This window comes from Megascapheus bottae, chromosome 8 (genome assembly GCF_031878675.1).
Source record: "Megascapheus bottae isolate mThoBot1 chromosome 8, mThoBot2.hap1, whole genome shotgun sequence".
Lineage (NCBI taxonomy): Eukaryota > Metazoa > Chordata > Mammalia > Rodentia > Geomyidae > Megascapheus > Megascapheus bottae.
In genome coordinates this window covers 50,729,623-50,752,816 of record NC_143516.1, presented here as the reverse complement: position 1 = coordinate 50,752,816, position 23,194 = coordinate 50,729,623, and the positions used below count along the sequence as shown (strand labels likewise).

Sequence of the window (23,194 nt, the reverse complement as noted above, 5' to 3'; positions counted from 1 at the left end):
AAGACAAGTAGCTCAAACTAACATAGGTCTGTGGATCTCCTCATTGTCCACTCCAGTATAGACTCTGATCATGTATAAGGGTTTGCAAGAAATACCTTCGATGGACATAGAGTGAGAATATTTTTATTAAATCTATTTATTTGCATCAGCAAATAAATCTAGTGTATCTTACCTGAATTTTTAACTTCACCTTTCAAAACTAGCCAACTAACTTATGTAGTCAATTTTTGTTAAAGAGATGGAGAAAATAAGGTTCTAGCATTGCTAAAAATAACTACAATTTTTATAATTGCTACCCTAAATAATCTTTCTGAGATACCCATGCAGTGCCTTTTTATATAAAAAGATAATTTTTATAGAATTTATCTTGATGCAAATCATCACCACAAATGTCAAGACTGAAATAGGAAACAAAAAGTAATTGTTACCAAGAATAATAATCCAAACCAAAGATGGTAATTACCTTCAAACATTTTACCTGTAGCTTCCTCTAGCGTGGCAACATCAAGTCTGGGACTGTAATTTCCATAACCAGCAGCAGTAAAAGCTCGAATCTGGAAGACATACACTGTTCCTGGTTTCAGGTTATTTATGGAGGCCGATGTGGACTTGGTTTTTAAGGTAGAGTAGGTCCTTTCCCTTTGATCCTAGAAACAAGATTGACAGGCAATATTTGATTACAAGTTACAACTAAATAATGAGGTTCACAATTTATTTCATTTCATTTTTCCTCTCTCTCTCTCTCTCTCTCTCTCTCTCTCTCTCTCTCTCTCTCTCTCTCTCTCTCTCTCTCTCTCTCTCTCTCTTTCTTTCTCTCTCTTTGTGGGTCATGGGGCTTGAATTCAGCCTGGGCACTGTCCTTGAGCTCTTTAGCTCAAGGCTGCTGCCCTACCCCTGGGCCTGGGTGGTGTCCTTTTGTTCCCAGACTGGCTTTGAACCTTTATCAGATCTTAGCCTTCTAAGTAGCTAGGATTACAGGTGTGAGCTACAATGCCCAGCACCCTGTTTTCTTTTCTTTTTTATTGAAGTGGCATTGTACCTAGTGGAATATTACAACATTGTGCTGTTTCTAAGATAATATTAATGAGAAATGCCACCTTTCTTCTATAAATCTGAAAAGGAAATACTATATATACTATATTCAGATAATCTTGATCTTGTGAGCTTATGCTCTGTTTGGATAGGAAAGAGTGGCAACAAATTTTTCATTATAATCCACTGCCTTTTGTATTAAAATGTTTGTGTTTCTGTAAAAGTCTATGTCTTCATAGAAGTCTTCAGATCATTGAATAGTTACTTAAATATATATTCTGAACATTATTTCATTATTTCATGTTTGTTTCACAACAGAAACATATAAAGTATTTCATTTCTAATTTTCATTTTTTTAGTATGCTAACGTGGGGCTTGAATTAAGGCCTGGATACTGTCTCTGAGGATTTTTTTGCTCAATGTTGGAGCTCTAACACTTGAGCACATTTCCATTTCTGTGGTGGTTAAATGAAGGTAAGAATTCTCACCAACTTTCCTGCCAAGGCTAGTTTTGAACTGTGATCTTCAGATCAGCCTCTTAAGTGGCAGAATTTCAGATTTTAATTGTGAAAAAAGTATTTCAGATTTGAATTATGAGAAACTTTATTCTTGCTACCTTCTGTGTTTTTTAAATGTCGTTCATTGCCTTTGTTTTTTCCAGAAAGGTCTAAAACTGTTAGAGTTCATTGAAAAGGGCATCATTATAACCAATGAGCCTCTTTAAACCACAGTGGATGGGACCAAGACATGGTTTTCCTAGTATAAAAATTAGGCATAAAAATACAACTTGGTTCACAGATACATGATTTTATAATGTAAATAATAAGCACAGATAATCTAAACTTATTTTAAAATGTTTTCTTTTCAAAGAAAAGTGCCTAGGACTTAAACATAGTATACTTTTCAATTACTAAAGTCAATCAGTCCCAGTTTTTCTCTATCTGATAGTCTTAAGTAGTTACAATGTTTTGTTTTTTTTTTGTTTGTTTGTTTTGTTTTGTTTTTTTGCATGACAGCATACCAGCTGACTCAGTTAAGTCAATTCTTGTAACTTTTACATTTATGATTCTTTTTGGATAATGATTTATGAACAGAATATCTATCTATCTATCTATCTATTCTATCTATCTAATCTATCTCTATATCCTTTCTCTAAACAAGAGACTGAAAAAGAGACTTTTATGCATTAGCTATTATCAGTACTTACTAAACCTTGGCCATTAGAAGGGGCTTAGATGGAAACCTTTGGCTTCTTGCCACACTGTCTCACACAGAGCAAAGGTAGTTAGACTTGATTAGAATAATACTTACAGAATAAATTTCATGACGATCTAAAGGAACAAAAATCATACTGATCATACTGATTCTGAAGCCTGAGACAATCGTATACTTGTTTTAAAAATATTCTGATTTATAAAATACGAACTTATTTCTGGGCATCACAAGTATCACTGAAGCTTGATAAATTAGATCAATCCTTAAGATCCCCAACAGATCTACTAAAGGCAATATTTTTCCAAATGTACCATGTTATTTATGCCCTACTGAAACAGTCCTGCCCTGGTTTTGATATCCAAATGAAATGAATGAATAGATCACATAAATGGAACACGTTGACTTGTACAACACAACAACTTTGCCTACAAAAACCCTTATGGTTACAATGAACCAAAGACGCAGAGAGGTTATTAATGGCTAAAATTAAAGACATATTTTGAAGTGGCTCAAAATAGTTGGCATCAACCCCTGTTAGTGTCCAGTATGGTAAGGTGGCCTGAGATGCTTGGCACCCTGTTGATCCTTTCAGCTGCCCTGGCACTTACTTTCTCATAATACTTGATTTCATATTCGGTGATGACTCCATTGGGATGCTCAGGTTCCTGCCAGGAAAGCTCCACACTCCTCTGCAGCACTCTCTCCTTCATCACGCCGCTCACTTGCGAGGGAGCTGTTTGGACAAGACATGTCAATAAACAATGAGGAAATTCACTGGATGCCTCAAATCAAATGTCACAACGGATCAGTACCATGCTGTGCCAGTTTCATTAAGGTAAAAGAAAGCACCTTTTCATAGCTCACGATTCAGGAACTAATGAATATTCAAACAGGACCTTATTACTGTTCATAAACTTTAATAGAAATTTAAATTAAAGTGCAAACAGCAGAAGATAGCATTGTTCAAGTTAGTGAGAAATGGAAATGATGGGGCTGAGAATGACAATTAAGCAAATGAATGCTAATGAAGGCTAGAAAATATGATTTCAGATTAATCTCCAGTGATAAACTAAGTCCAAATATTTATTTCATATCCAACAGCAATATACCTTCAAAAGGAAAAAATAACATAATATTATTCAAGAGAAAACACATAAAATAGTTATTTAATTTTCAGTGGAAAGTATCACACTTTCCTTATGAAAATAGGAAAACTGAGGGGAGAGGGGATGGGGACTGATGGGAGATAATGAGGAAAGTGGTCATATTGATCAAGATTCATTGTACTTATAAACTTATGCTCAACTTGAACAACTGCTTAAAGATAAAAACGATGAGAACAAAACGGGAGAAACGTTTTTATGCTTAATTTGCGCACGTCTGCATGTGTATAGTTGTGTCAGTGTATTGTCAAACAGTATCAACTACACTTGGGGGAAAAATCATACTTAATGGTCAGCATACAAGAACATGTGTAACTCACTCCAACTTAAACATCTGCATGAATACATATCTGCACCTCCATATTATAGATGCTTTCATATATGTAATTTATACACACCTAACTTAGGCTTCAAGGTTGGTAGAAGTGATTCAGATCCATAATCTTGCCTGTTCTTTCTACACAGTTAATAATACGCTTTGAGTTCATTCCTTCTAATTAGTGGCATATCTTCTTTTTGGTAGCTAAGGCTGTGGAATTCAGCAAACTAATTTGCTCTGTCTAATTTGCTCTGTGATGATTAAGTAGTTGTCCTCTCTCTGGAAGTGAGTAGCTTGCTGGCTTGGCTGAGTTTCAGCCAGGTCATTATGTTTCATGTATCACGCTCTATCTCATTCTGTAAAATATTTTCAGGCTGTTAATTTAATTTTCTGATGTCCGAAATTGTTAATAATCCTGCTGACAGCAAAGCAATTATACTGGGCTAGAGCCATTTAAGCAAGCTTCTGATGTTTATCCCTTTGGCTTTATTTTCTTCTTTCTCTTCCTTAACATTTTCTTATATCAATGTCTGGAAAACACATTTTTCAATTCTTTCTTGCTTGGCAACTTTGAAGAAAGGACATGGAAGATTCATGACTCTCATTTTCCCCCAGATTACTAATAAAAGAATAACTAGGCAGGTTAAGTGTCACAAATTTCCCTTGCAGGGTTTGTAGCTGAAATACTTAATAGACTGTGTTTACACACTAAAAGCATTTCTGGACTATTTCAATGAAGGAAATTTCTCAAAAGAAATCTGTTCTAACAGAACATTTGAAACTAAAGACAGGGCAGTGAAGGACTTGTCTGGCCAGTAATCTGTCTCTTTCCCAAGAACGAGATTGGCCCACCTCACATACAGACAGTGATGTACAAAGAGATATCTGGGAGACATGATGAGGACATAGCCTTCCAAAGCATATACTCCAAAGGTGAAGTTCTCTTTAACAGATAATCTCTAGTAATCTGATCCACTTCACAAAATCTTGAATGCAACACTAGTTAAAAAGACAAAGAATTCCTACACACTGAACTGTTGCACTGAAATGCCCAGTCAAGGCTGATGGTTCATGATAAGGAGTCAAGCAAGACATGGATGAGTGACGTGCTATATGTAAAGTTTCAGGCCTCTTCTAAGAACAACAACAACAAAAAAAATGACATGGTGTGCAGTGTTTGGCAAACTAGGAGCTCTCCTTTGTTGCCAGCATATGAGGAAGGAAGGCAGAAGACCCTGAGTTCCCAAACTGATTGTGGAAAAGCAGGACAAAACTACCTCATTTCGTTTCTGCTTATCGAAGGCATGATGTGACTATAAAATATGATTTGATTTTTGCAGACTAAAATGATATCCAATATTTCATCCTAGCAAAGAACTTTTACCAAAAAAAATTGATGGAACTTGAAAATTTGTGGGGAGAAAACAAGGAGAATAAAAATACCTCTGAAATCCATAACTGACATTCATATCATAGTATTATCAGTGCACTGTGATAAAATCTATTTCCTCCTTCTGCACAGATAAAGACATATTTGTGGCTCTATTGATGATTTTTGTTGTGATGGTGGTTCATCTGTTTTATTTTTAAAGCCTTGCTGATAGAGTACCAAGATACACATTTACTTAGAGGGTTGGAGACAGAAGTACAGGCCTCGGGCCCTTGAGACTAGTGAGTTGTGTGACAGGCAGGAAGAATCTTTCTCTCTTTTATGTCCTTCAAATATATGAGTTTGGGTCAAGAAAACAGCTTATATTTTCCACTGAGTTTCAATATCATGGGCAGAAATATTATAGAGCTCACCAAATACACAGTTTATAAAGAGAAATTCTCTAAAAGCATCAAATGCTATAAAGGTCACATTTACAGTTAAAAATTATATGTGAAAAGAAAACTGATGTGCCTTGAGGTAAATTAATGACAAAACACAATTAATTCTAATGTTAAAATGTCATATTCCATATACTACATTAATACACTATAGCAATTTTTCTAAATACCTACTTGTTCTTATGCCCAATAATTCAATTAATTATAACCTGCAGTTGATTCATGAAAATATAAATAACTAAATTATATGTACACTTAAGAACCAATTATCTGCTATCTTATATATACAAGCATTTATATATGCATGTTTTTACTCATAAAAACAAAATCACTGAAATTATTTAATCAAAAACCGAGGATTTGATTCCTCGGTACCACATAGATGGAAAAAAAAAACCAGAAATGGTGCTGTGGCTCAAGTGGTAGAACTCTAGTCTGGAGAAAGCCCAAGGACAGTACCTAGGCTCTGAGTTCAAGGCACAGGACTGGCAATAAAATAAAATAAAATCTAGATTTGCAATGGAAGTGGATGAAATGCTACAAAATGGTAACCAACAACAAAAATTGGAAAATGTGGGGACATAATTATTATGTATAGAGGAGCATACTTTTAGCATGCTTAGCATACTTTTGCTGGGGTTCCTCATGAATGTTTAAGATTTAATTTTTTTATCTAAGTTTCCAAAAATATTCAGATGTGTTGCTTAATTTCAATGGAAAAAAGAGATGGAACCATTTTGTCAGTGAGGTTCGTCAGTATATTTGGAGAGAGACATGAAATATAAAAAAAAAAAAACAGAGTAGAAAAACAGATTAAGCCAAGATGTGTACTGTGTTTGATTAATTACATACAGAATCGGATCTACAAGTGAAAAAAGATGATCTTAGCAAATTGAGAGGAGTTTCTCATAGTTAAAAGCAGTAATTTTCAGTTGCGTAGCAACCAAGTTGATAAAATTGAGGAAACTGGAAGTAAAAGTGTAGTGACAATGAGAAAACTCAATTCTGTGCTGGTTATCTTAGGGGAAGAATCTGAAATGGAAATATTTGGTAACAACAAGAGAGTTCAAACGTACACTTAAACCAGTGTGTATTGCAGATACTTTAAACTTCAAAGCATTCATATAAAATATGTACTCTTAACCAATTTCCACTTAAAATTCGCTTACACAGGGTTTATTTGAATTATAGTAATCATGAGCTCTATCTTCATTTTCACCTCATTATTCCTATGGGGAAACTTTCTAGCATGAGGTGGGGAAAAACTAAAAATATAGCATGGGAGGCAGGATGGGACTCCAAAGAGTCCAACCCTTAATCTCTGCAAAATGAAGGCGTTTAAATTTCAGAATTGAAATTAAAGAACTAAAACACAGATATGAGCCTAGATTTTGCCCATTGGAGTAGATCTAACCACATAAACTCCTAAAAACAGAGACAATCTCTAGTGAGGCTCAGAGATGTGCAGCAGAAAAGAAATCAAAGTGATTTGCTTCCTGAAAGTGAATCTGTCCACTCTTGGAGGCACTGTAGGGGAATATTAGAAAAGAAAATGGGGGAGCAGCTTTAGGATCAAATACTGCCACTGTCTAGCAAGCATGGACATGCACATGTTAGTTTTATGAGGAGCTGAAGGACATCCTCCTCAGAACATCGAGAAAATAAATGAGCAGACAAATAAACCAAAGAAAAGGGAAGGAAGAAAGAAAGGAAGGAGGGAGGGGAGGAGGAGGGAGGGAAGGAACAATACTACAACAAATCCATTTAGCCTAGTGTGCCTGTTCAAAGAGGATCAACTTGGGTCTCAGTGTGCGACCAGATTTCTGATCCAACAAAACTGTGAGACGGTAAATGTATGCTTTTATTATTTACCGTAGCTAAGATATGGAATCAACTCAGAATGCTCCTCAGTGGATGACTGGATCAAGAAAAAGCAGTAAAGATACACAATGGTATGGTATGTTGATGCTTCCATCAGAAAGAATGATACTGCCACATTTGTAAGGCTATGGAAAGATTTGAAAAAAATATTAAGCAAAGTAAGCCAGATCCAAAAGAGCATAGTGTATATGGTTTCCCTCATTTGTAATAACTAGAATATGTCTATGAATCTATAAGTTAATCTAATAGTTAGTAAAATACAAATAGTTACTCTTGGACATGATAAATTAAATGAGACTCAGCATCATACAGTGATTTTTACCAGAGACTCACAATGGCTCAATAGCTATGTGCATGTGACCATATAAAATGATGTTTATCCAAATGAATCCCAAGAAATGGAAACAAGAAGGAGTTTTTTTATTGTACTGTTTGCAGTTGCCCTACTTCCTATTTTTGTCCCTTGGGTTTATTCCCTGTTGTCATTGTTTCTTATTTCTGTACCCCTTTACTTCTATACAAGTTTATCTGATTTGTAGAAGGGAAGGGGAATCACGGAAACAGTGGGCTAAAAGGTAAACTAATTCACCAATGCTCCTCACTAGATATTGTGTTGGAAATGAATTTGACAACTTGGAAGGGAGGAAGCCTGGGGAAGGAGAGGGGGTGAATGAGGGAGAGGGCAGCACTGTTCAAAAAGAAATACACTCATTCCCTTATTATGTAACTGTAACAGCTCTGTAAGTCACCTTTATAATAAAATTTAAATTAAAAAATGGGTGCTATTATAAACTGGTATAATTTGAAGAAAACTTCCTATAGAAACCTTACATATATTAAAGAAAAAAAGGAAGCTTACAGAGTGGGAGAAGATCTTCACCAACCATACAGCGGACAAAGGCCTCATATCTAAAATATATCAACAGCTCAAAAAATTGAATCACTCCAAAACTAATCTCCAAAGTAACAACCATCCCATTAAACAATGGGCCAAAGACTTAAAGAGAGTCTTCTCTGAAGAAGAAACAAAAATGGCCTATAGACACATGAAGAAATGCTCAACATTTCTGGTCATAAAAGAAATGCAAATCAAAACAACTCTAAGATTCCACCTCACTCCAATTAGAATGGTCAGGATCAGGAAAACGAATAATAACAGATGCTGGAAGGGATGTGGCTAGGAGGGATCACTACTGCACTGTTGGTGGGAGTGCAAACTCATTCAACCACTATGGAAAGCAGTATGGCAGTGCCTCAAAAGGCTAAACATAGAACTCCCCTATGACCCAGCAATTCCACTACTTGGCATTTACCCAGCCATCCAGAAACTAGGGCATACTAAATCCACTAGCACAACAATGTTCACTGCAGCATTATTCACCATAGCAAAGATATGGAACCAACCTAGATGTCCCTCAGTTGATGAGTGGATCCACAAGATGTGGTATTTGTACACAATGGAATTCTATGCTGCTGCCAGAAAAAAAATGACATTGACCCATCTGTTAGGAAATGGAAAGACTTAGAAAAAATCATATTAAGTGAAGTAAGCCAGACTCAAAGAAACTTAGGCTCAATGGTTTCCCTCATTTGTCCTAATCAGTAGAAACCTTGGGCTCTACTAGCAGAGATTTGCAATAGAGTAAAACCTAGATACATAGGGCCATATAGTATGAAGCTAATTGAAAGGACCTCAAGGATATTGAAACAAAAGCCACATAATGAATGATTGTTGTCCTTAATGTACTATGTATCTCTCATCTCTTTTGCTGTCCCTTGGTTATATCATATTGTTACAGTATCTCACTTTGTTATCTGAAATATTGGATATATTTGTATTTGGTTATTTGAAATCGGATAGGGAAGGGGGGAAACCAAGATGGGGAGGGTGGGGGAGTGTAATGGGGACCAAGACATGTGAAAGGGTATAAATATATGTGAATTAATGCACCTTCTATCTGGCAAATATCATGTAACCCTTTTATTGATTACAATAAAAATATTAAAAAAATAAAAATATATTCTATTAAAAAAAAGAAATGCCATGATAATAATTTTGATCTTGACTAAAACTCAAAACAATGTTTCACAGAGAGAAGGGCTTTGATTGTGAAACAGTGAGAGTTTGGTATGAAAAAACAAACAAACAACAAAGGGACAACAGCAACAATAAATGCAAAAGAATTGAGTCCTGGCTCAAATGGTGAAGTGTCTATTTAGCAAGCAATGAGACAGTCTGTCTATTTCACAGTATTACACACACACACATACACACACACACACTCATAAACACACACACATACACACACACATGCAAGTACGCAAATAAAGCAAACTTTTTATTTTAAAAGAGAGAAAAATGAAGTTATGCACCTTTTATCTAGTGGATATAATGTAACCCTTCTACTAATCACAATAAAAAATCTTTAATAAAAAAAGAAAACAAATGCAGATGTCTTTAGAACAACATCAAGTAAAGCTCTCATATAAGAATAATCTTTACTGGACACTTAGGTTGCTAAACATTATCAGTGTTGAGTTCATTTTAATCCTATGAAAATAAAAGCAAGTAAATGATTAAATTTATGATTGTAGCTTTTAGTTTTCTTGCTCTTTCCTGGAAGAGTTTTACTGATGATCTGCCTGACAAATAAATATACATATGAGCAAACAAAGTGTACAGTATTAGGTAACATAACAATTTCATTTCTAGGCTACATTCAATATGTACAAAATCTAAACACAGGACTCTATGAAACTAAAACTTTTAAGTGATAAAAATATCAATAATATGGTATAAACAATAAGTTTGAACATTTAAAATAAAGTAAGTATACAAGTGCAGTCACTCAATTATGTGTGCCACAGATATGAATGATCTATACTTTATAAATGCTTGTCAAATAATCTAGCTGCAGAGAAGCATGGTTTGCGATTAAAACAAACATCATCAAATTTTATTCTTTAAAAAGTATTTGAAAAATCTCTGTGGAGTTGATCTTTCTTCAAAAATATTTTATTTACACTAATGCCAGTTTAACATCAGTGACAATAATCATGTTTTATTTAAAATGGAAAATACAGAACACAATAAATGAGACATGTATTACAATGCATTTCAGAATAAATTCAAAGAACTATATGTGAAATGACAAGTTGAATAGGAACTAAAGACCGACATGAAAATTTTGTGAAGAAGTGAATATGCTACTGAACTGAGAAAATGTGAAAACAAGAACATTCTGGATGTATCTTATCCAGTATCCAGGCAGCAATGCCAGTATGTTTTCATTGCAATGCTGAAGTATGTAAGCAAGGAAAAAAAATCATTGCTCCACAGTTTGACCATTTAATACTTTTAGTCTATGATTATAAAACTGCCCCCAACAAGATGTCTTTCTGAAATATGTCTCCTTTTCTGTTATCACTAGACAGCTCGTAACCAATTAATTGGTGCTCACTGAGAGTTAGCACTTCCCAGAAAAATCTCAAAGTCAAATGTGTATGTGTGTTCAGTGACAAAGGAGGAAGAGCTATGGAAAATGCTACTATTATCCAATGGTCCTAAACATTCATTAGAAAACATTTTAATCTCTGATAAAAGGCAGATTAAATGGTCAAAAGATAAAGGGTTAACTTTTTTATATACATTTTTAACTTGATAGAAAATTTAAGAATATAAACAAGTAAATAGTACAAGCCATGATATAGTAAAGACACTTGCATTTCTATGTTCACCATGTTCAGAAAAGCTATATTATGGAAATATCCCAGATATCCTACAACAGATGAGTGGATGAGGAAATGTAGTACATACATTCAATGAAATTTTACTCATGTATTGGAATTAAGATTATTATGTAATTTTCAGGGAAATGGATAGACTGAAAAAATTCCGTTCGGTGAGTAAGGCAGGCTCAGAAAGACAAATGGTGTACAGGTTTTTCTGACATATTGAAACTAGATATAAAATACAAGCATATATGATAACATATAATGTATACACAAACTGAATGATATACTTAGGGGAGGGATGCAAACTCATAAATTGTTCTAGAATAAAGAACAACAGCATCATTAGAGAGGAAGGGTATTAATGTACATGAGAAAAGGAAAGGAGAGAGGAACACAAATAGAGGGCAGAGGAATGATCAAATGCTGTCATACTTGATCATTATATATTATGTGATAATTGAATTATGCAACTTGAGGGTAGGGATGGCACGGGGTTATAGGATAGAATGATGGAAGAGGTGGCGGCGATCAAGATGCACTGTACCCAAAACCTGACACATGGAATCAAAACTTCTCTGCACAACCACATAATAATAAAAAAATAAAAACATCACCATCATCATAATAATTATAATTTTGAGCAGAGAATAAATAAATTAGAACAGCTGCCTAGATGACTAGCCACATTCATAGGAGTAAGACATTCTGTGTTGTAAAATAACACTGAAAGGTTTGAGAGTGAAAAGATTGAGAGTGAGTCCATGTAGTCCTTATCTTCTAAATAGTGAAAAATATTTCTTTTGCAGCATTTTCATTTTATTTATTTGTTTGCTGGTTATTATTCCATTCGTATCAATTAGTTATACAGGAAGGTCTTTTTCCCTAACAAATCTTCCTTTGTACACAATTCTTGATCGCATACTTCTTCATCATTCTCTTTTCTCTGCATTTCTGTCCTAAATCAGTCTCATCAAGTGTTCCCCCGACCCTGTTTGATATGTGTATTTGAAGGAAGAAGGATACGGAGAAGAGGAATTGGAAGGTGGTGATGGAAGGTGAGCTAAATTAGTAAAATTAATTTTATTAATTTAAAATAAAAAGTATGTACATACTACTTTAAATACATTATACTAGTAAAATAAATGTTGCCACTTTAGTACACTTTTCCTTACCATACATCAGAAATATGAGATTTCACTGTCATATTTCCATACATGTACACAATGAATTTTGAACAAATTCACTTCTTTAAGAAATGTTCCCATTTTTTTCTCTCCTTATCCCTAATTAAATACTTTTTGTGTGTTTCACAAGCAGTAATTAGTTATAAACACACACACACACACACACACACACACACACACACACACACTTTATCATAGGTTCCTGGGCATTTTGACTGATTCTAGAACAATAAATATATAAAAGTATTCTTTGTATATACTGAGCTACTTTCCCATGCATATATATATATATGTATATATATATGCCTAAGTATGGCAAAACAGGGTCTTAAGGTAGGTGTATATTTGAATATTTTTATTATCTATGAGTAGTTGCATTAAGGAATTGCCATTCAAGACAGCATTATGAATAAAGTGACTTTGATCATTGTCACCTATTTTAGCATGCTCACCAATCCCTCCCAATCCACTTCTTCCATCACTTTTCGTAATTTTTAAAGTAGGAATTATTATTTTTGCCATTTCTTTCCTACTGATTACTCTCTTGGTTGCACTAGTTTTTATTCACAATATGTATGTGTATGGGAATTCTTTTTCCCCATGTTCACCAGCATTTGCTATTGTTCGTTTTCTTATCATTCTGAATGAGGTGAGCTGAAATTTTAGTGTAGTTTTCATTAATTTTTCCTTTATGGATCAGTATGTTCAATGTGTCATCATGTGTTTCTCCAAGAACTATCCACTTAATACTTTTTATTAATTAAATTATTTGTTTTTTTCACATTTAATTGTTAGCTCTGAACTGTAATCCTTTGTCAACTGAACTTTCTCCCCTTCAGTGCGTTGTTCAGTGCGGTCCCATTAATCCATTCTTGCTTTTATTTGCTGAAGTATAAAAGTCTTATTCAGAAAATAATTACCTATGTCTCCTTCTTTCAAAATTTCTCTTTATTTTTAAAATAGTTTTCTTAAGGTTTCAGTTCTTAAAGTGGGAATCATTGACCCATTTGAAGTTAATTTTTGTACAATGTGAGAGCCAGAGATCTTGATATTGTTATTGAGCACAGATTTCCCAATATCCACTTGTTAAAAAATGTCTGTGTTTAATCCAGTATATATTTTTGGTTCCTTTCTCAAAGAACTGTGGCTTTATTTGTGTGATTTATCTCTGGGCCATTTATTTTATTACACTGGTCTTTTTTTCTTCTGTATTTGTGTCAGTATCATGCTGTTTTGTTGCATGATTCTGCAATATAATTGGAAGTCTAATAGGATGATAATCCTGACTTTGATGCTTTTATATGATTTTGTTGTTGTTGTTGGTCGTGGGACATGAACTCTGGGCCTAGCTCTAGCTAGTTCCTGAGCTCTTTAACTGAAAGCTAGTGCTCTACCACTTGAGCCACAGCACAATTTCTAGTTTTCTGGTGGTTAATTAGATATGGGTCTCACAGACTTTAGTGCCCAGGCTGGAGTTGAACTGCGATCCTCAGATATCTGCATCCTGAGTACCTAGGATTACAGACTTGAGCTACAGGTACCCATCCTTCTATATGATTATTTTTCAAATCACATATCTGGCTCTTATCTAGGAAGATACATATGATCCTCATCTATGGAATTTTTATTTTCTCATTGATTGTTTTTTGAATTACAATCCTACAACATAAATTTCATTTTATACTTACATTGGTAAGGACACTTAAGTTTACATGAGTTAAATATATCCCTTGAATGGGGCCGATTTGGGGCCCAATCCATTTTTATTTTTATTTATTTGCCAGTCCTAGAGCTTGAACTCAGGGCCTAAGCACTGTCTTTGGGCTTTCTCAAGGCTAGAGCTCTACCACTTGAGCCATGGCATCACTTCCGGCTTTTCTACGTATTTGGTATCCAGGAATTGAACCCTGGTGTTGGGGTATGCTAGGCACACACTCTACCACTAGGCCAAACTCCCAGCCCCCAATCCATTTTTTAATGGATCTAGCTCCTAGTGTTTCTTGAAAATAGAGGAGAAAAACTACTTCTTCAAGTTCGCACTATGGAATTAATGTTAGATTTGGCAGCTATAATGATGGAAAGATCCCTAGGAATCTGCTGAACAGAAATAGAAAATTGTTGGAACTTGCACATAGCTAAAGAGGTTAAATGGCATAGACATTTTTTCATGTCATTCTTACACAAATGACAAGGCACACACATGTTACAACTCTTAAAATGTACAAGAGTTCAAACCGAAACTCCCTTCCTGCCTATACTCCATGTTACAGTCATCTTTCCCTAAAGTAACTATCAGTGTCTTTGATATACTTTCAGAAAGTTTCTAGATCAACATAACTCCATAGATAAGTCAGTGGCATTATTCATACATTTCAGAAGCTTGATTTAAAAAAAATAGAAAGTATTTATAAATTGTTTCAAAATACAGGCATACCACCTCCTTAATGATAATCACAGTCCTTCCTCATCTCTTTCTCTAATAAATTATAATGCCATAAAACATCCTGCAAAGTGCTTTGCAAGTAAAATATTTCAGAGGGGTCTAATTGTTCAGGTGGAAGGAGATGGGTAAGGATCGGGGGATCTGAAAACAGACAAAATGGGCTCACAGTTAAAAGTAATGCCTCGTTACTACTTTAGGGAAGGAAATGAGGACACAAAATGAAATACATAGCAGGCTGACTTCTCTGAGTGCAGCTGCCAGTGAGTGTCTGTGCTGAGACCTCATGTCACTAACTCAGTGAGCATTTCTCAGGGTTGTTCAGCTGATTTCTTTTCCTTAACAAGATTTCTTGATGAAAGAAGCATTTATATTTTTCTTTGAAGCTTCCTAGATCATTTTCTTTCTGGTGCAAGCTACTTATCTGTCACACATTGCCAAGTGGAGTAACAGTGTCTTTTAAAAAGAAGCCTAGTATTAATCTTAAGTACCCTTCATGGTCACACTGAAATGCCCAGAAGGTAAGATCATGATAACAACATTTCTATTGATTTCTGATGAGAGCTCCATTCATTCAGAACTTCAACATGTAATTTTTCATGACTGATTATAGTATAAACAAAGAGCTGCATGCACTGCAAGACGATCAGTTCTCTGCTCCAACTGCCTGAAAGATCGTGATGCTGAAACACATTAGAACATGAAGGTACAAAAGCAATTTAAAGGCAAAGCTAAAGCTGCCAGCATAACTAAAATAAATCAATGCCAGCAAATCTTTGGGAGATAGATCATTTGGGGCCAAACACACAAAAAATATCTCCTTGTTGACAAAGCAAAACTACAATTCAGTGTTTGACCAGTATAAGCTACATTTACATGAAAATGAATGTGGGCATTGTAGCTGTAATCCCTTACTACATGACCTTACATCAATTAGTTACTAATAGAATACGCTTCAAAACTGGGTTCCTCATTTTCTCCACAGTGAATTCAAACAATAACCAAGTATTCCTTTGCTTAATACATTAATTTCTGCTAACATTTACAGAATATCATTAAATTACATTTGTGTGTGTCTTCAGTTACTCTGAGGCTCCTTGCATATACAGAGTATAAGAGGTCTAAATCCAGAGCTAATCTATAGGGTTTATACCAGGAGTTCCCTGGTTCGGTGCTGTTACCTTGAGTAAGAGATTGAAGGTCTCTGTGGTATTTCTTACCTTAGTGCACACTTAATAACTAGGTTGTGATGGAAAGTGAATTTACAAATCTCAAATGCATCTTCAATAATGAAATTAAGTCCAGAATATGAATTATCCCTAAAATATTCCTCCAAAATTTAAAATATCCTGTACCTATTTGGGGAGATGAGGTTGGGAGGGAAAGAGGAGAGGCTGATGATAGGTGCTCTATCCATCAAGAAGCATTTCAATATAAGATGGTATAATGAATGTTCATCTGTTTGTACAATTACTTAAAATTGATAAGGAAAGCATAATTGAGTCTTTCCATTTCCTTACAAATGGGGCAATGTCATTCTTTCTGAAAGCAGCATAGAATTCCATTGTGTATAAATACCACATCTTGTTGATCTACTCATCAACTGAGGGCCATCTGGGTTGGTTACATATCTTTGCTATGGTAAATAAAGCCATATAATGAGTGACGGTTTTCTTTAATGTACTATATTATCTCTCATCTCTTTTGCCGTTCCTTGGTTATCTCATATTGTTACAATATTTCACCTTGATATCTGATATATTTTATATATGCTTAATTGGTTATTTGAAATTGGATAGGGAAGGGGGGACCATGTCAAGAGAAAGGGTATTAATGTTTGTGAAGTTATGCACCTTCTATCTGGTGACTATAATGTAACGCTTCTATTAATCACAATAAAATTATTTAAAAAAAGAAAATAAAAAAACATAATTGATCTCATTTGCGATTTAGAGTCCTGTTTAATTTATTGTGTCTAAGTATATTTTTTTCCAAGTTTGCTTACTTGTAAATATATAGGCATATTCTAATTGCTAAAAAATAGGGAAATTATGAAACCTATACTTCTTTGGGTCTGGCTTACTTTTTGCTTAATGTATTTTTGAAGTCTCAATTTTCTTATGTCACTGTCTCTGATGGAAGCATAAAATTCTATTGTATATATGTACCACATCTGGGTTAATTCCATATCCTGGCTATTGTAAACAATGCTGAAATTAACACAATTGTTTTCATTTAGATTAGCTTGTGCTATTGTCTATTTTTTTCTTTTTTACTAGTCCTAGGCTTCAGCTCAGGGCCTGAGTACTGCCCTTGAACTTTCTGCAGGCTAGAGCTCTACCACTTGAGCCTCAACACCACTTTTGGCTTTTTTTCTGTGTATGTGGTTCTGAGGAATTGAACCTGGGTCTTTGTTCAGGCTAGGCAAGAGCTCTACCAGTAGGGCTAACTCCCAGCTTGTACTATTGTCTTATGTGTAAGTTATTATCCATTTTGGGTAGGATGAAAGAGAATACAGAAATGGTGGGATAAAGTATAAACTCATACAGCCATGAAACTCACTAGACACTGTGCTGAAAATGAATTATACAATTTGTAAGGGAAAGGGTTTGGGTGATTAAAAACAGGAGAAAATGTGGGAAGAGGTTATACTGTTCAAAAAGATATTTATTCATTATGTGACATGTAACTGTAGCCCCTCTGTAAATCACTTTAAAATTAAAAAGAAAAAAAACAAATGATGTGCAGGACCCATTCCAAAATACTTATTTTTCTTTTTTATCTAGTCTAATAGGAAAAGTTTTATTTAAAACATTAAAAAATAGAGACAAATAGCTTTTACAAATGGTGAACTTCCCTAGTATATCCTTTAAACTGTAATCATTTTCTTTTTTATTGTAATTAATAGAAGGGTTACATTATATTTGCTAGATAGAAGGTGCATTTCTTCACAAACATTGATTACCCATTCTCATGTTTTTGTCCCTATTTCCCTCCCCCCATCCACCCTCCCTTCCCTACCTTATTTCAAATTAACAAATAAACATATTATTTTTTCTTCATAAAAATCAGAGTTGGACCTCCCTATCTTTCAAATGCTCAGGTAAACACAATGCTGTTTAAGAACAACCTTTGTAACTTGGTATGTCAGGAACATAAATTTTTATTTCAAGATGGGTTCTTACATTCTTCATAGTAAGTGGTGGCATTTCAACTTTTAATATTCTATTAGCAGTTTTTATTTGCTATTTCAGTAAGTGCCCAATTTACACGTTATGTTCTTATTTGAAAGTCTCTGTTAAGCCTCAACATTTAGAAGGTATATGGAATGGAAAAGTAAAAATAAAATTGCTAGCATAGAAAGAGGACCTGCAGGACAATCTCTTCTGAAATGTGCGAAAGGAATAGCAGTGAGAATAGTAAAGCAGAAGTAAATTCCCCTTACACTGCTGAGGAAACTAAGACCTTTGGTGATTTTTATAAATCAGTGGCATACTGCAATTCTAGGTGAAAAATTTTAACATGTTAATTTAGTCCAAGCTTCTGAACAATGTGGTTAACATTAACATGACTATATATTTGAGTTCCTTTCAACCTTATCTAATATTTTATGCATAGATAATCTATACTTTATATCTGATATAATTTAGTTCCTTTTAGTAGTGTTTTAATGTAAACTAAAGCATATAAGATAAATTGAAGTATTTATAAAATAACATTTAATTTTACTATATCACCAAACACAAAACAATTACGTATAAATACATATGCAGAAATACCTACATTCATATACATGTACTACTTTTGTAAGTATCCCTCCCAAACTACGATACAATTTACATTTTATGAATATTAATATATGCATGTAGATGAATTGTGGGTAGATAGAGCAGGGTAGATAGGAAAATCGCTAGTAAAAGAGAAGGGGAGTGTGAAATTCACGTTAAAGGAAATGTCAAATACAATTCACCTAATTTTAAAGCCTACATGTTAAGTTCGCTGCTTCATGAAGTGTAAACTAATGGCTAGAAAGTTAGTAATAAATGAAGCCTTTATTAGTTTCCCTAAACCTGTAGGATGCCTCTGGTAGATATGATATTTTAATTTAATTAATTAATGATACTCAATTAATACATGATATTTAAGAAGCAAGTGAAAATTGCTACAGCTTTCTAAAAGAGGTCTAAAACCCAGGAGTCATTTTTTTATGCTTTTATAACAAATATATCTATGTAGAGTTACTGCTTTATAAATAAGTTATGTTCAAAAGGTAGTTTAGGATTATTTGTTTCTGAGACGTAACATACTAAACAAACAAAAATATCATATATGGAAGATGATTTGCCCAACTGACAATCTTCTATTTAAGATTATGTTAAGGTATGCACAGAAATGATGTTGACAACTATTTTCTTAATATTGAATTATACAAAACAAGCAAAAAAACTGAATAAAATGTGTTTGCTATTACCAGTCAATGCAGAAGTATCTGCACAAAAAATGTCCCAAGCCCACCATTGTTCTGAAGTCTCTTAGCCAGAGATAGACACTCATAATTCTCACTAATAATTTCTCATCTGTTCCACCCACTCTGCTGACACAAGGAGTCCTTACTTTCTCAATAACTCAGGCGCACATAACTATGAGGAAGACAATGCCTCAAGTTTTACCTTTTTTTGGATAAATCTGGAGTTGATGGTCTATGGCTCAATCTGCCTGTTCATTTCTGTTTACAGAAATACAGCCTCATCTTTATTACTTACTGTCTATATTACTACAGGCTAAAAAGGTGAAATAAAAAAAATATGTAATAGCTGGGCATGGGTGGTTTATGCCTGTAATCCCAACTACTCAAGAGGCTGAGATCTGAAGACCATGGTTCATAGCCAGCCCATGCAGGAAAGTCCATGCAATTGTTATCTTCAATTAATCATCAAAAAGTTACAAGTGGACTTGTGTTTCTAGTTATCGAGAGCTAGCTTTGATCAAAAAGTCTTGGTGCCAGCATCGAGACTCTGAATTCAAATCCAGTAAAACACACACACACACACACACACACACACACACACACACACACACACACACACACACGCACGCACACCCCAAAAGGAATTGTGAAACAGCACTGAAAATCAAGATAAGTTTTATTACATGGGTTCCCCCCCCCTTTTTTTTTTTAGAAAAACTGTTCTTTCTTTAAGTTAAAAGTTTGTTTAGTTTTAAGTAATTCAAGACATTTAAAGTTATTATTTCCCTCATGCAAAAATAATGTATTCCACAGATGGATAGTTGCTATATTTTGCTTGGTAGTTGGATGACGTGAAGGTGATACTTAGAGCCTTTCCCTCATGGTGGCAATATGGTGGCACTGCTTTGTTTCTACCGTTATCACATCCCTGTTGCTGGCATGAAGTAGATAAGGCCATGTGGAATGATTAGGACCTAAAATAAAAAATCCAGTGTTTCTAGCAAACTTTGTTGATTTCTTCTTATACCTAAATTATATCACTCCCTAGAGGAAATTGATTGTTCTTTCATTTTACAATTAAGGTCCTGTCCTTAAAGGAGAAGAAATGAATGTACATAAGAAAAGACCTGGTTTGGGAAGAAAACTAGAAACATCTGCTACCCTTTCTTAATAGCAATGAACAGGAGTATTATGTACTTAACTTGAACATCTTGCCCCACACAATTAACTTCTCTTCAGGAATACTTAGGATGCCAGTGAGCTTTCATCTGTCAATCTCACAAGCTAGTTGATAAAAATATATTTTCCTCATTTGGCTGCAAATGACAATTCTTTCAAAGTATTCTTTTCCCTCTAGGGACATATAGTTATAAGATATGAATGGGAAGATGTTCATGCCCGAATCAGCCTCAGGAAAATCATTTACTAGACAACACAACTAAAGTAAATAAGCAAAATTCAATAAAAAAGAAAAATTATCACCAATATGACCTCAGTGGTTAAAAAGAATAGCTTTGCTCATGCCTATTATTCTAGCTACTCACAAAAGTAAGATCTCAAAGAACAGAAACATCTGTGACATCCCATCTTCAAGTTACCAGAAAAATAAAACAACAGAGAAGAGAAACTGGATAGAAGCATGTCTTAAGTGGTAGAGCACCAGCTGTGGGCATGAAAACTGAGCCCCAGACTCCCAGCCATGTACAGTGTCTAAAGAAGGTGATTTTAAAAGAGATAAAAACAGAATTGTGGCTCCTTGATTCTAGGAATGGGTACATATAGAAACTGTAGATTGACACCAGTGGCTCTTTATTAGGAGAAGAAACTAGATTGTAGCGATTTTAGTATAACAAGAAATTTAGTAAACATCATTGAATAAGAAGCTTGGGATGGGTCAATTTTATGGTATTCAAATTTGCTGATCAAAAGCTTTTGTGAAATAGTCAATCACTTTTCATGCACTGAATTTTTTTAAATTACCTTTACTGGGTTTCACAAAAGTGTTTCAACTCAACAATTTATAAGTGCAGTGAGTCAACAATTTTTAAGTGCAGTGCATCTTGATCAATGTCAACCTTTCATCATTTGTTCTCCCCGTCTCTCCAAACCCTATCCACATCCCTCAACTTACCTGATTTTGTTTTCATATATGGACATTGAATATTATGGCTGTCTAATTTTTTATCTCTTTCTAGCCTCACTTTTGATACTCCTGCCCCTTTCTGTATATCATTTACTTTTTGTTGTTCTGTGCTCCGCGTTGCTTTTAACTTCTGATTAAGATGTCTCTTAATAAAACCTTCTCAACTTCTCCTAGTAAAATTAACATACTCTGTGTTCTCATGCAATTAGGTTATCTCTATTAGCAGCACAGTAGAATGAGAAAACTGAGAAATGTTTATGGATTGTTTGACATGAGAGCCTAACTACGAGGGATTGGGGGTGGGGAGTCTCATTTGGTTTCACTGAAATAAATTCCCTTTGCTAAGCACAGCAACCACCTATAGGTGCACATCAACTTCTGAATTGATAAATGAGTACAATCTCTCATCCAATATTTCCCTTTAGGATACGAAGTAATTTCTTAGACATTTTAGGTAAATTATTTTCAGACTAAAATAAATATGCATTTTTAGAAAGTTACAAACTTGTACATAGACACTGAAATCTTTCTTTACTGCATCTTAGACTACTGCTTGCACTGTATATGGAAATTGTATTATGAACAAGTTTAACATTGAAAATGATTAAAAAAGGAACAAATGAAAGGTCATCTATAGTCAGGCAGGATGATAACTTGAAAGCTGGCAATTGTCTTTTATAATTTTCTATATATTACAAAGACAAACTTTTGATACTAATGAACTCAACAGAGTAAATCAAATTGCTTTTTGATTAATAGGGGCAGTAACTATAATTTAACTGAGTGATTAATTTAATAAATTCATAAAGATATTTGTCACATATTGTTACTGTATCTGACTTTGTCACCTGGTATATTGTATATATGTTTATTTGTTTATTTGAAATAGGAAAGGGAAGGGGGGAAAACAAGATGATTGGGAGAGGGGAGGGGAGTGGGGACAAAAATCATGAGAAGCGGTATCAATGTGTGAGAAGTAATGTACCTACTACCTGGTGAATGTAACTGTAACCCCTCTATACATTACCCCGACAATTAAAATTTTTAAAAAATCCCTTTAATATTATGATTTTACTACAGGAGGTCCATTTTATGTTCAATAAGTATTTGAAAATGATAATCTGCCAGCACTCTCTCTTCAAACAGTAACAAATATATGAGAAGTAGTATTGGAAATTTCCTCCATTTTCTAAATAATTTATCAGTGTTGATTTTGAAGGGGGTGGAATTAGTTCCTTAAAATTAAAGTAATTCTGTTACAAAAGTCTGATAACTTTCCATCACTGAATTTTTCCTCTGTAAGAGAAAGATCTTTTACCTCCTTTTTAGTTTTAATTTAAGGTGAAGCTGTTTAATCATTTAGATTTATATCTCTTTTGCCTTAAATTTTTACAAGCATATCTGTTTCCTGAAACAAACTAATATAAAAGCTAAGTACCTTCCATGGCATGGACAAGTGCTGATCTCATTTTTCTAATGTCATGGTGAGGATCTTTAGGTGGTCAATGCGCAAGTATGTTTAATAGGATACATTTACTGTGAGTTAATTACACTTAATGTAAATCTGATTATTTACTTAACTATATCAGACAAAACAAAACACACACATAATTTCATATAACCAATAGAACACTGAAAGAAATTCTTATAATGCTGCAAATATGACACTGGTTAATAGCACTGAATATCTGAGCTCCATTTATCAACAATTGCTCTTTAAAATCAGCCATTTTCTTATTTGTCCAGCAATAATATTTATTCAATGGTGCCTGTTTCTATAAAAT

General features: G+C 34.3%; 1 protein-coding gene across 8 annotated transcripts in view; it reads right to left on the bottom strand.

Annotated features, from left to right (window-relative positions):
- Epha7 (EPH receptor A7) overlaps positions 1-23,194 on the bottom strand; it is a 172,154-nt gene that overhangs the window by 27,517 nt on the left and 121,443 nt on the right. For 5 of the 8 annotated variants that reach the window (XM_090338415.1, XM_090338414.1, XM_090338417.1 and 2 more), the window contains exons 6-7: positions 2,856-2,980; positions 464-647 (exon numbers count right to left, since the gene is read on the bottom strand). In XM_090338415.1, the coding sequence (XP_090194541.1) occupies positions 464-647; positions 2,856-2,980 (309 nt within the window). The remainder of the gene's footprint in view (positions 1-463; positions 648-2,855; positions 2,981-23,194) is intronic. The other 3 variants (XM_090338418.1, XM_090338419.1, XM_090338422.1) reach the window with 1 other exon arrangement.